General features: G+C 42.5%; 1 protein-coding gene across 2 annotated transcripts in view; it reads right to left on the bottom strand.

Moving 5' to 3' along the window:
* The window catches only part of glis1b (GLIS family zinc finger 1b), an 86372-nt gene that overhangs the window by 54739 nt on the left and 16571 nt on the right, over window positions 1-15062 (bottom strand). For both annotated transcript variants that reach the window (XM_077606660.1, XM_077606659.1), the window contains exons 2-3: window positions 3369-3552; window positions 357-1611 (exon numbers count right to left, since the gene is read on the bottom strand). In XM_077606660.1, coding sequence (XP_077462786.1) covers window positions 357-1611; window positions 3369-3552 — 1439 coding nt within the window. The remainder of the gene's footprint in view (window positions 1-356; window positions 1612-3368; window positions 3553-15062) is intronic.

Here is a 15062-nt window from a genome sequence, read left to right on the forward strand (position 1 = left end):
TCCCCAAAACATACATGCTCGGCTAAGCTAGCTGGTTGAACACTCAAAATTGCCAATAGCTATGAATGGTGGTCCTTTGTCTCCTTGTGGATTGTGATCGGCTGGCTGTCGATTTGGGCCGTCTGGTGTCCGTAGTTGGCTGGGCTAGGCTCCACCCACCACGACCGGGAAAATGAACGAATGCGCCAGTTACGTTCGCAAAACGCAAAAATCAACACATCATTTTCCATTGGACGGAAAATGACTGCATGTAAAGTAATTGCTTGGTCAGACACTGCTCATTGGCTACCATTGACGGCACTCGGCGTCCATTGATTCAATGTGAAGCACCGTTTTTTTAACTCGGTTTAACTCACCATACACTTGTTGGGTTTCTCGCCCGAATGGACCCTCATGTGGATGAGCAACTTGTAGCGGGCGTTGAAGGGCTTGTAGCGCCGGATGCATCCGGCCCAGAAGCAGGTAAAGTCCTCTCCTTTACGTTGATCGATGTGCACCTTCTCGATGTGCCTCACCAGCTCCTCCTGTTGGCCGTAGGCGGCGCAGCAGTCGATCCAGCGACACGACTGCTTCTCTTCCCCTTCGCTCTCGTGAGGCCCGAGTCCCGCCGGAACGCCCGCCGTCGACGGGTGGGCCTCCAGGACGCCGCCGGCGTACTGGTGCAGGTGGTACGGCGGCGGCATGGCGGCGCGGGGGTGCTGGAGGTGACGGAGCTGCCCGCGGTAGCGGCGCCGCAAGAGTTCCTCGTCGTCGGGGGGGAAGTCGTCGACGGGTTCTTGCTTGAGGGCGGCCCCCGATCTTTGTCCCACGTCCGGGGGACCCCCGCTTTGACCGCGGTCCGGCGGACCCCCGGTTTCGACGGCGGATCTTTGAGTCCTCTCCGTCCGGCCCTCGGGTTCGGTCCCCGACATGAGCGCGAATAACCCCGAGTCGGTGTTCCTCGGGGGGGCTCGTCCGGGGGGGCGCCCCGGCTGCATGGAGCCCCGTTCCTCGCGCGGCCCCCGCCTTAGCTCCGGCTCCCCCGAAGACACGGAGGAAGAGGATGGTGAACAAGAGGAAGACGGGGCCAGCAGGCAGGCGGCGGGCGGGTTTAATAATTGGCAGTTCCGAGGGCGCGGGGTGTGGCGGGGGGATTCCCGGGGGCAGGGGACGGTCGGCGGCGACGGTGAGGACGAGAATCCGCCGGGCGAGAGGTTGGCGCGGACGCCGTTGACGCGGGACGCCGTCCGCGAGGCGATGTCCTCGGCGGCGCTTCTGGCGGACGGGTGGGGGTCCGGCGGGGCGGAGACCGGAGAGAGGCGACGTCTCTTCGGGACGGCGACGGCGGCGGGCAGACGCGCCGATTGACGGGAGGCGGCCGGGGAGGACAAAGCCGACGGGGAGGAGCCGTCTTCATTATTAAAGGCTCGCGAGGCGGCGCTGTCGCCGTCGCCGTCGTGGCCCACGCGCGCCGCCTGCTCGCGCAAAAGTAGTCCGGCCCGATAGCGGTGGTCCGGCGCGGCGTTGGAAACGGCGTAGCCCATGGCGTCTTCTTCTTTGATGGAAAACGGGAGAGACGGCGGACCCAGGCTGGGCGAGGCCTCGGTCAGGGTCCTCTGGAAAGTGGAGGATCTGCAAGGGGAAAAGGGGGGTGTGGGGGGGGTCCGGGGTTGGGGGGACGGGGAATCACAAAGAGAGGAACTTGAGCTTCATCAGCTTAGCAACTGTTGACAGACACGCGGGTTCATCTCCACATTCATTGTAATGAAAGCGTGGAGTTTTATCAATTAAAAAAAGGGTTTGGAATGTCTAGAAATGCTCAATCCGTCGTCAGAAAAGTGGTCCATCCATTAGTTGATTAAATATGGCAGATATAACAGCCGGCCGGATAAAAGGAGAACTACGACGGGGCTGGCAGAAAGATTACAACATGAAAAATGTTATTGTGAAAAAAGTATACCGTATTTGTCGGACTATAACGGGTTTGTGCTTTGTTCAAATGGCCCATTTTGGGGATTAGAACGTATCTATTCAAATTATTTATTGATGATCTGTTGGTTTGTTGTTGTTGTTTGTGCACGTTCCTACTAATTTATGTTGTTGACTACTTATTAATATGTTGAGTATTTATTTATGACTTATTTATTTTTTATCATTATTTATTGATTGATTTATTATTATTATTTATTTATATGTTGGTTTGTTTGCTTGTTCTTGTTTTTTGTGCACTCCCTAATAATTTATGTTGTTGACTACTTATTATGTTGACTATTTATTTATTACTTATTTATTGATTGATTTATTATTATTTATTAATTATTTATCTGTTCATTTGTTGTTGTTATTTGTGCACTTTCCTAATAATTTATGTTGTTGACTACTTATTATGTTGTCTATTTATTTATTACTTATTTATTGATTGATTTATTATCATTATTTATGGATTGATTTATTATTATTATTTATTAATTGATTTATTATTATTATTTATTGATTGATTGATTATTATTATTATTATTTATTGATTTATTATTATTATTTATTAATTGATTTATTCATATTATTTATTAGTTGATTTATTATTATTATTTATTGATTATGTATCTGTTCTTTTGGTTTCTTACTGTTGTTATTTGTGCAATTCCCTATAAACTTATGTTGACCATTACTTTTTTATTATTATTATTAATTGATTATTTATATGTTGGTTTGTTTACTTGTTATTGGTTTTTCTGCACTCACTTAATAATTTATGTTTTTATGTTGACTATTTTTTATTGTTATTATTTATTGATTATTTATTTTCTGTTTGTTATTGTTATTTGTGCACTTGGTGGTGAATCTTCAAATCTCATTCTATTTGTATCATGACAATAAAAGCATTCAAATCAATCAATCAAAGGATGAAACCAAATCTAGTAACGCGATCATACAAACGTGTATTTACGACTAAGATTAGCAAAATGAGGATTTCAACCGTCCACTGTCTCCATCGGCCCTCCTTTGATGGCACAATAGGGGTTAAAACCCAGCCCGAATTGGGTCTAAATACGAGGGTCACCAGTTTTTCGGTGGCGTAATTGCAGCCTCAGAAGGCCACAATGGCGCGTATTATGGTGGGAATCTTTCCCCGTGTGAATGGGGGACCCCGCTCGGATTTCCCCGCGCGTCGCCGTCATCCGCGACATAATAATTCCTGTCAGTTGGCTCATTATGGATTTTGTGCCGAGCCCCTGAGTGACGTGAGAAAATCTCCGGCTTTTTTCCAGCCCGCCGTCTGGCCATGAAGGGATGGCCTTTGTCCCGGGTCCCGCCCCCCCGAGCCCCCGAGTGGGGGCCAAAGAAAACCGGAGAGATAATGTGGGGGGGGGGGGGGTTGTTGGATTTACCTGGCGTCCTGGTGCGGGCTGTCCTGCAGGAGAAGGTCCGGCGCGGGACTGTCGCAGTGGAGGCTCTGCGGGTAAAGCCCCCCCGGGTGACCCCCCAAGGGAAGTGGGAAGCTCTGCCCACATGGCATCATGGTGCCCAGCAGGTCACCTTCGCCGTTCTTGTCCGAGCAGTAGCCGCCGTTACCTGGAAGCAGAGCAGAAAAAAAATGTAAAAATAATGTGCTATAGTTTTGTTTTTAAAGTGCTTTACTTCTTATGGAGGCAAGAACAAAATAAGCTTATTTTTTGGATTTTTTTCTCCTTTTGTAAACTAATGCACGTGAATCAAATATATTAATAAAAATAATACAATAATACAACAATAGCACAAAAATAAAAATATTTTGATAAAATATTTCTATGTTGAACAAATAATGGTTTTTAATATAAGATACATGAATATGAATATATATATATATACACATATATATACATACATGTACATGCATATATATATATTCATATATATTAGATTAGATAACTTTATTCATCCCATATTCGGGATATTTCATTGTCACAGTAGAAAGAGGGCGAGAATACAGACACAGGAAAATAAATTTTAGACATGGAATATGTAATAAATAAGTTGATAAATTTAAAAAAAAAAAAATATATATATATATATATATATATACATATATACAAATATACATATATACAAATATACATATATACATATATACATATATATATATATATATATATATATATATATATATATATATAAATATATATATATATATATATATATATACACATATATACATATATACAAATATACATATATACATATATATATAAATATATATATATATATATATTTTGCTGTTAGCTCCAAATTCAAAGTGATAACTAGTACACAAATAAACAAACTTTTGAAATATTCATTTTTGTTAAAAAAATACTGCAACAAAGCTCAAATGCTTTTTTTCAATTAATTCATTTTTAAAATGTCATACTTTTAACCGAGATAAAAGTTTTTATTATTACCCAACCCCAGTTTAAACATTATTTTTAACGGCTGCCATTGCCTTGCAAAAGACAGCCAATCCCAGTGCAGGAATTCAGAATAAATTGGGCATCCATCCCCGTCAACATTCATCATTCCCTGCAATGCACTCTCATTTCAAACGATAAAATGATATATTTGCTACAAATTGGCAAAAAAAATGCCTACAGACAAGCCGAGAAATGTCAAAACGAAATAATAGCCACAAATAATACTGGTAAAAACGTGGGAAACTCAAATGACACGTGACCAAAAAAACCAATCCATCCAACTGCAACGTAATAAGTCACTTTGTCCAAACAACACGACTTTTAAGGTAAATCCCTTATTTTTCTTGAATATCCCGCAAATGATGGATGTCGGGATTTTTCCTCCGAACCATCCAATCATTAATAACAACTTTTATACGCCAATCCCATCTGCAAATCATCAATTGGCGAGGAAGACGGGACAAATCGTATTTGTTTTTCCCGCTCTCGCACGTTTACACGCTAGTTTGGTATCGGCGAAACGGCGTTTTTAGTAACGAAGAGAAAAATGAGGAAATGTTTACAAAAAGGTAAGGCAATATCCCCATGCCACTACTTGGAAGGGAAGGGCTCCCTCGTTCCCTCCTGCTTGCCTAAGTCGGTTTCGCAACAGCATTTTCTCCTCAAGATGTCACCGGCGCTGTCGGAGAGCCGTAATGGAGTCCCTCTGACACACTTGGTTGAAACCAGCCTATAACGTGGAAAAAATGTGGGGGGCCGACAACGGGTTGCGAGCAATTTAACATGCGTTACCACTGTTGAAGTTTACAATCATCAAGACACGCTTCTCGAAACTCCATCGCATATATGGGCGGTGTGGTGGAAAAGTGGTTAGTGCGTCAGGCTCACAGTTCCAGGGTCGAGGGTTTGATCCCGGGTGGCTACTGACTGTGTAGAGTTTGTATGTTGTCACTGTGGTCAAGTGGGTTTTCTCCAGGTACTCTGGTTTCTTCCCACACGGGAAAAACATGCATGCTAGGCTAGCTGGTTGAGTACTCTCAATTGCCCTGAGCTATGATTGGTTGTTGTTTGTCTTCAAGTGCCCTGTGATTGAATGGCCACCAATTCAGGGGTGCCCTAAATCAGTTGGGATAGGCTCCGGCGTCTTGACATCAGGGCATCATGGCGTCATGGCGTGTTGACGTCATAGCATCATGACGTCTTGACCTCTTGGCGTCATGGCGTCTTGACGTCATGGCGTCATGGCGTCTTGACGTCTTGACGTCATGGCGTCTTGACGTCATGGCGTCATGGCGTCTTGACGTCTTGACGTCATGGCATCATGGCGTCTTGGCGTCATGGCATCATGGCATCATGGCGTCATGGCATCATGGCGTCATGGCGTCTTGACGTCATGGCGCCTTGACGTCATGGCGCCATGCCGTCTTGATGTCATGGCGTTATGGCGTCTTGACGTCATGGCGTTGTCAACTTGCAATTTCGTCCATGTCGACTTTTTATGCACATATAAGCCGCACCCTCAATTCAGTCATTGTTTTTTTGGCCGACAAAAGCGGCTTATATGCGAGTAAATGCGTTAATCAACATTGGTTATTACTAGGTTTCCCAGCGGTTGAGTGGTTAGCGCGTCAGCCTCACAGTTCTGGGGTCGTGGATTCAATCCTAGGTCGGTCCTCACTGTGTGGTTTGCCTGTTCTCCCGGGGCTTGCGTGGGTTTTCTTCGGGTACTCCGGTTTCCTCCCACATCCCAAAAACACTCCAAATTGCCCCTAGCTATGAGTATGAGCATGAATGGTTGTTCGTCTCCTCGTGCCCTGCGATAGGCTGGCCACACCGATTCTGGCCCGGAGTCAGCTGGGATAGGCTCCAGCACCCCCCGCGACCCTAGTGAGGTGGTTCAGAAAATGAATGAATGAATATATGAAACTGTTTTGTGTAACTCAATGGAAAATATTGAGAAATATTAGCAACTGTATTGATAGAGAAAAAAAAGCCAGTACAGATGATTAAGTTCAATCCACATTTTTTTAAAGTCTATTAATCACAAATCCGATGGCTTCCACATTGCTCCATAACCAAAAACACCGCAATTTTTGTCCAAATAAATCATCCAACGCTCTCCGTGTAATCCTGACAAACGAACCAACACCTCGTGATGAAAACATCGCCTCCTCCTTGGAAGTAATAACAACCGCAGAGGTAGAATAAACCTTTAAGTTTACCCAAAAATCGGATGATTTTTCTCTCTTTTTTTAACAAAGGGAGGGGAAAGAAAACAAAAGGACATTGTGAGCCTCGTTGGAATGGCGCACGGGTACGGTACAAGCCCGTGGCGTTGGATGGCGCCCGCCCGCCCGCCGCTTCGCCGCTGACGTGAGTCATGGCGTCAAGGCAAACAAGCGGAGAAAAGCCAAGGCAAGAAATATAAACAGTGCATAATCAGCGAGGGGCACGTTTCAAGCGCCCCTGCTTTCACTCAACGTTGCGGCGTTTTTCAGCACCGCCGCGTTGGTTGGCGCAAACTGTCGGCAAATCACCACAAATGGGCCCGTTATTCTTTCAGCTGGTGTTCAACGGACATCGAAATATCGTTAACGGTGTGGCTAACGGTGTGGCTAACGGTGTGGCTAACGGTGTGGCTAACGGTGTGGCTAACGATGTGGCTAACGGTGTGGCTAACGGTGTGGCTAACGGTGTGGCTAACGGTGTGGCTAACGGTGTGGCTAACGGTGTGGCTAATGGTGTGGCTAACGGTGTGGCCAACGGTGTGGCCAACGGTGTGGCTAACGGTGTGGCTAACGGTGTGGCTAACGGTGTGGCTAACGGTGTGGCTAACGATGTCGCTAACGATGTCGCTAACGGTGTCTCTAAAGCGAAATACTGGGTCTAATTTTTTAGATCTACTTTCCAAATGAGGTTTGCCTTACCCAAGATGGCCACCAGCTAAGCTAGTTGCCACAAAAAAGAGCTTTGCTAGATGATAGACGTCCATCGGTGTGGCGTCCAATCATCCACCTGCCGTGAATCTCAAATGGTTGATGTCATTTTATAAAAAAAATGTGAAAACATTTTGGAATTAGAGATATAAAGTTGCTCATTTTCGTATTATAACAACATTAGCATACATGCTAAAGCCAAATTTGCTAAATAAATATGATCTGTTTATTCTGCACATGCTTAACAATAACTACATTCAAATAAGTCACAATAATATTAAAACTTTTATAAAACTAAATTAAATATTAATATTCCTGTATAACCTTGAAAACACAAGTATTTATACCAAGATCTGTTTAGCTTCATGCTAACACACAATGCTAAAAATCAAATGACATCAGTGTTGTGGGTTTATCAGCAAATAAAGTTTCAAATAAAAACTCTACATTAACAAGATAAGTATGCCTTAACTCAGGTGTATATTCTTTATCCTCTGCAAAGAAGACTTCCAAGCAAGTGACTGTAAAAGCTGAGCAAATTGTTGTGAAAAATGTCATTTAATTCCTTAATTCATACAATTATGTAATGAAATCTTTTTAAGGGACCGTGTGCAATTCAATTTGTCCTTTGTGTGCACCAATATAACATTTTCATACATGAAGTTAGGGGTCATTTTCACTGCTCTCGAACATGATTTTCGAAAATAATCATTCATATTTGCTATTAATTTCACGTTCAATGTCCAAACGACCGTGAGAAAAAAAAAATCCATAAAGTTAAGACGTCCGCTGGGGAGCGGCTGAAATCAAGCAGAACCGATTGATTCCGATCCCTGTGAAAGTTCTCATGTCAAAAACTCCTGACGTTTTTTTTTCGAATCAAAACTATCCACGTCCCCCCCCCCCATCCCCTCCGCACCTGCTTCAAAGAAGAGCTTTCTCCAGAGACATTGTTATTTTTCATTTAGTCGTGCCCCCGAGCCGATTGGACGATCCATCCACGACAAAGCCAACAAATAAGTTCCGGAGCTCTTTTGCCACAGACACAAATACAGACACCAGTTATGAAATTCGGAGAAGCCGGGAAGGGCTTTGGTGCTTAATACGCAACATCTGTAACGGACAAGCCACCCGTTCTGATGTCGTCGCTCGTTCGGGGCCTCTGGGTGAAACGCGAGAAGGCGAGCGGGACGAGGGCGCCGTGTGAGGCCTTTTGCGACGATGAGAAAGTGACGTTTCAATAGAAATTGGCTGTCAAAGTCCCACCGTCGTGTGTTTTTCGTGTTCAAAAGTACATTTGAAATGGAAAAATGATTTTTGTAGTGGTTTGCCTCTGCATAGTTGAAACCCATGACACTTTCAGAGGTAAGGATTTTAGCAGACTGATTTTGACTCAACTGAAAACGCTAGTGGAGACTCGTTGTCTTTATCGTGTGATGAGTCGGAAAATAAAATTGGGTCGGAGGAGGAAGGAAGTCTTGAAGAATGAGATTTTACCATTAATTCATTCATTTTATGAACCGCTTATCCTCACAAGGGTTGTAGGGGGTGCTGAAGCCTATCCCAGCTAACTATGACTAACCTTGAATGGGTGGTCAGTCAATCGCAGCGCAAAACGAGACAGGCAACCAATCATGGCTAGGGGCAACTTAGAGTGTTCAACCAGCTAGCCTAGCATACATGTTTTTGGGATGTGGGAGGAAACGGCAGTACCCGGAGAAAACCCACACAAGCCCAAGGAGAACAGGCAAACTCCACACAGTGATGCCCAACCCGGGATCGAACCCATAACCCCAGAACTGAGAGGCCGACGAGCTAACCGCTAGGTCGCCTAGTAATAACCAATGTTGATTAACGTATTTACTTGCATATAAGCCGCTTTTGTCGGACAAAAAATAATGTCTGAATTGAGGGTATGGCTTATATGCGGATAAAAAGTCGACATGCACGAAACCGCAACTTGGCAACTCCATGACGTCAAGACGCCATGACGTCAAGACGCCATGACGTCAAGACGCCATGACGTCAAGACGCCATGACGTCAAGACGCCATGACGCCAAGACGCCATGATGTCAAGACGCCCATGACGTCAAGACGCCATGACGTCAAGACGCCATGACGTCAAGACGCCATGACGTCAAGACGCCATGAGGCCTGTTTTGGGTTTGGGCAGCCTGGGATCGATTCCCACTCGATGTGTCGACTGACTGCCAACCAGTTTAGGGTATAGTCTGCCTTTCCCCGAGGTCAGCCGGGATAGGCTCCGGCGCCCCGCGGCCCTGACAAGGATACGTTCTGTGGACAATTTACACGGGATATGGCCTAGCTGGATATTTACTTTCATTTTTTAAAGACATTTTTGTTCCAAAATGGTGAATTAGTCAATCTTTCAAAGCTTGAATGGATTTCATCTGGTGAACGTGATGGCAATTGTTCTTATTAGCCATTTACGTGTTGAATGTTGTGATTGGTGGAGCCAAAGTGGGACCGTTTGAGGTGTCACTTTGGATTTCCAGACACATTTGTCTTGCGGTTTTGGCAGCTTGTTGCACTTCAGGTACAGATGTTAGCATCAAACTCATGACATCCCCTTTCCCCGAATAGGGGGGGCACTTGTGATGGCGGCCCCCTATGCCCCCCCCCTTTTCCTCTCCTTCCAACCACCTATCCATCAGCACATCTGCTTTTCATTTAAGACCGTACGTCTCCCAAGATTGGAACCCTTTAAACGCCAACACAAGCGCTCTCGCTCCAGCACTTAACACGATGTTTTGGCGACTTAAAAGGGAGAGGCGAGAATTATCGAAAATGAAGTGTCACCCCCCTCAAAAAAAAAATTACAGGCAATTACATACAATAATGGCGTCCTGCTGTTTTCTGCGTGATGTTGCGTTCAGTGTCGACAAGCAAGTTATCTCAACGTCCAATCCATTTGATTGCGATGGAATTAGTGAAATGCAGTCGTACCTCTACTTACAAATGCCCGCCTCCAAGTACAAATTTTCAGGTTACAAAATCCCTCTAAATCTTAATGCATTTCCTGTTTATTTATTCATTCATTATCTGTGTCCTCACAAGGGTCGCGGGGACGGAAAAAAAGATGACTGAATCGAGGGTACGGCCTATATGCGCATAAAAAGTCGACAGGCACGAAACTGCAAGTTAACAACGCCATGACGCCAAGACGCCATGACGCCAAGACGCCATGACGCCAAGACGCCATGACGTCAAGACGCCATGACGTCAAGACGCCATGACGTCAAGACGCCATGACGTCAAGACGCCATGACGTCAAGACGCCATGACGTCAAGACGCCATGACGTCAAGACGCCATGACGTCAAGACGCCATGACGTCAAGACGCCATGACGTCAAGACGCCATGACGTCAAGACGCCATGACGTCAAGACGCCAAGACGCCATGACGCCAAGACGCCATGACGTCAAGACGCCATGACGTCAAGACGCCATGACGTCAAGACACCACGACGTCAAGACGCTAGACCCTATCCCAGCTGACTTTCGGCACCCGTGAATTGGTGGCCAGCCAATCGCAGGGCACTTGAAGACAAAGGACAACCATTCAGGCTAGCACAATTTAGACTGTTAGCCAGCTAGCTAGCCTAGCGTGCATGTTTTTGGGATGTGGGAGGAAAGCGGAGTACCTGGAGAAAACCCAAGCAAGCCCTGGGAGAACACGCAAACTCCACACAGTGAGTACCAACCAACCTGGGGTTCGAACCCTCGACCACAGAACTGTGAGGCCGACGCGAGTCCATTTTGGGTCATTTTTGGTCGATATTAGAATGTTTAAAAGTCACTTTCATGGGATTTCTGAATATTAATAGTCATTTTTTCCCGTTGCAAACTAACGGAACCCCCCAGGCAAAATAAATTGGACGTCTAATGCTGTCAATGGCATGCAATGACTTAAAAACTATTTTTTTAATCAATTTAAGAGTTCGTTTTTTTTCAGAATAATTTAGATTGATTAACATTGTATTGAATTTTAAAAGAGTTTATAATTATGACAAAAAAAATTAAACGGAAAGAACAACAATTTAGCCACTAACGTGCTATATTAGCTCCAGCTTTTTTTGGTTTCTTGGCTCATTTTGATCCAAATTCTTCTCGCGGTCTTCTCGTGATGACATCATGCGACCACAACATGGCCTGAAAATAAATGAATTCATGTTTTCTTTGATTTATGCCATTTCATTTTAGGACAAGAAGTCAAATCTATTTGAAATGTGAGTAAATGGATTCATGAGCACGCTAAACATTCAACATCCAAGTCGAGGTACCACAGCAGTTTTTTTTTTCCAAGGCCGGGATTTACCATAAAAAAGGCTGCGTTTGAACCGAGCTGATTATTATAATCGCAAAAACTGAAGATAATTTGACAAACGGGCAAATTCGGGCAGACCAATGAAAAGACGGGATTCTGAAAATGAGAGATTTTATCCAGAAAGGGAAAAGTTGCCAAGATTAATCAGCTGCGATTTCTTGTGAAATGACAGCGGCCGCGGAACGCAACCGCGGAATACGAGAACATGTCGGCCAATGTTACCACTCGCAATTTGACCAAAAAACGATTCAATTCCGAGCAATTAGTGGATTGTGGGAGATTAATTGGGGAGACACGATACACAACAACCAGAAATGATTATTGACGCTGTCTCGTTATGACTAAAAATATTTGGTCTGGAACTACAAAATTGTTTTTTTTAATCTTTATTTATGTTACTGCACATGGATTTTTGAAAATAGACATTTATAAAATTGTATTGTATTTAATACTATTTTTTTTTAAATCCCAAAATGAATTTGTTCATTTTATTTCAAATGTATTTTTTTTTCATAAAACAGGTGCAGGCAAGATTAATAATGCAATTGGATGTCAAATGGGGGCCCCGAAATATTGGTTTGTGGGCCATTATTTGCCCCTGAGCCGCACTTTTGAGACCAATCCTATAGGAACATAATACAAAAAAAAATGTTTTTAAAAATGGATTTCGTGTCGAAAACTGTGAATAGCAGTGAAAGAGTTAAAATCGACAAATTAAAATAATCCACAAGCATATTGCAAAAAATACAAAATACTATATTACATATTTCTGTTTATATTCGTGATTTTTTTTGCCATATATCCAAAAGTTAAAAAAAATATTTAAAAAAGCATTAAATTATGGATGTGTAAGCAATGTAATTGCATTATTTTTGTATAAATTAAAATAATGCACATATAGATTAAAAAAACAATAATATTTATAGTATATATTGATATTTACATTAGTTAAACTTTTGCAAAAGTCAAGAAAATCACAATCAAGAGCGCTGACTTTGGATTATTTCTTATATATACGTAATTATCCAAATATTTAAACATAATTTGTCCATAAGCTATTTTTTGCGCTAATAACACTTTTCTATGGCTTAAATTGAATGCTTTTTTGTCATTTTACAATATAACAAGAATTAAAGCTTCACCATGTGCACAAATAACAACAAATTGTTACAATAACTGATAAAAAAATAAGCAAGTAATAAATAAATAAGTAGTCAACAAAATAAATAAGTAGTAGTCAACAATCAGGGGACTTACATGCAAAAATATGCGATATGAATGCTGGTTTATTATGCATTTATTTATTATATTGGAGTTACGGCAACAAAAAAATCTGCAATTATTTAAAAAATGAGATTTGAAGGCGGCATTAATTTAATTCCTGGTTGGACCGCTGTTTAAAAAGACCTTCAAACGGCAGATGTTTACAGAACGGATGGTGGGGAATCCGATTTCACTTCCTACTTCTACGTTACATCAGCCAAAATAACCAGATCTTATCATTTGAAATGAAAACCTCCTCCAAAAACACGTAACAGCTTGAACTTCTTACGTCTTCTTTTGAGTCGCGGTGGGCGCAATTGGGATGAATGGCGGCCCGGCGGTTCGTAGGAACCTCAAAACGCCGCAAAACTAACAGGAAGTGACCTGGAAATGGCCCAAAATCAGCAGGAAGCCACCAACGAACAAGAAGTATGCCAGGAAGTCCCCCCAAAAGTGATAGGAAATGATACAAAATTTACCGTAATTCACTGAAAGTACCATAAAACGTAAAAATGATTGGACGCAAAGTGATCTCAAAACTGTGAGGACGACCTGAAAACTAATCAGCCGCACTGCCGTTTTTTAAAATTTTATGTTATTGCTAAATTTTATATTATTGCTAAATTTTATATTATTGCTAAATTTTATATTATTGCTAAATTTTATATTATTGCTAAATTTTATATTATTGCTAAATTTTATATTATTGCTAAATTTTATATTATTGCTAAATGTTATATTATTACTAAATGATATATTATTGCAAAATGTTATATTATTGCAAAATGTTATATTATTGCTAAATTTTATATTATTGCTAAATTTTATATTATTGCTAAATTTTATATTATTATTAAATGATATATTATTGCTAAATGTTATATTATTACTAAATGATATATTATTGCTAAATTTTATATTATTGCTTAATTTTCTATTAATGCTAAATTTTCTATAAATGCTAATTTTTCTAATATTACTAAATGTTATATTATTGCTACATTTTATATTATTACTACATTTTATATTATTACTACATTTTATATTATTACTAAATGTTATATTATTACTAAATGTTATATTATTACTAAATGTTATATAATTACTAAATGTTATATTATTACTACATTTTATATTATTACTACATTTTATATTATTATTATATATTTATAAATATTTTAGCATGAAGTAGATGGAGGTGATTTTGGTTGGTCGGCCACCAAATGAAGTGGGAGGGCCCAAATTCCACCCCCGGGCCTCAAGTTTGATAGCTTTAATCTATCGTGGCCTACGCAATATGTCAATATGTTAAAGATTCTTTCATTTATTCGTTTTCTGAACCACTTTATCCTCACTAGGATCACGCGGGGTGCCAGACCCTGACTGAATTGGTGGCTAGCCAATCACAGGGCACGAGGAGACGGTCAACCAATCATACCTAGGGGAAATTTACAATGTTCAAACACGCTAGATTAGCATGCGTGTTTTTAGGATGTGGGAGGAAAATGTAGTACCCGGAGAAAAGCCACGCAAACTCCACACAGGTGGACCGACCTGGACAACCAATCACACTCATAGCTAGGGGCAATTTAGAGTGTTCAATTAGCCTAGCATGCATGTTTTTGGAATGTGGGAGGAAACCGGAGTACCCTGAGAAAAGCCACGCAGGCCCGGGCAGAACAGGCAAACTCCACACAGGTGGACCGACCTGGATTTGAACCCAGAACCCCAGAACTGTGAGGCTGGCGTGCCAACCACTCCTCCACCGCGCCGCCTATTTACTCATTCATTCATTTTCTGAACTGCTTTATCCTCATTAAGGCCGCGGGGGGTGCTGGAGAATACCCCAGCTGACTCCGAGCCAGAGGTGGGAGACACCCTGAATCGGCGGCCAGCCAATCGCAGGGCGCGATGGCCCGAACAGCCAATCACAGTCACACCTAGGGCAATTTAGCATACAATTAGCCTAGCATGCATGTTTTTGGAATGTGCGAGGAAACCAGGGTACCCAGAAAAAACCCACGCAGGCCCGGGGAGAACTTGCAAACTCCACACAGGTGGACCGACTCGGATTTGAACCCAGAACTGTGAGGTCGGCGTGCTAACCA

This window comes from Stigmatopora argus, chromosome 8, assembly GCF_051989625.1.
Source record: "Stigmatopora argus isolate UIUO_Sarg chromosome 8, RoL_Sarg_1.0, whole genome shotgun sequence".
NCBI lineage: Eukaryota > Metazoa > Chordata > Actinopteri > Syngnathiformes > Syngnathidae > Stigmatopora > Stigmatopora argus.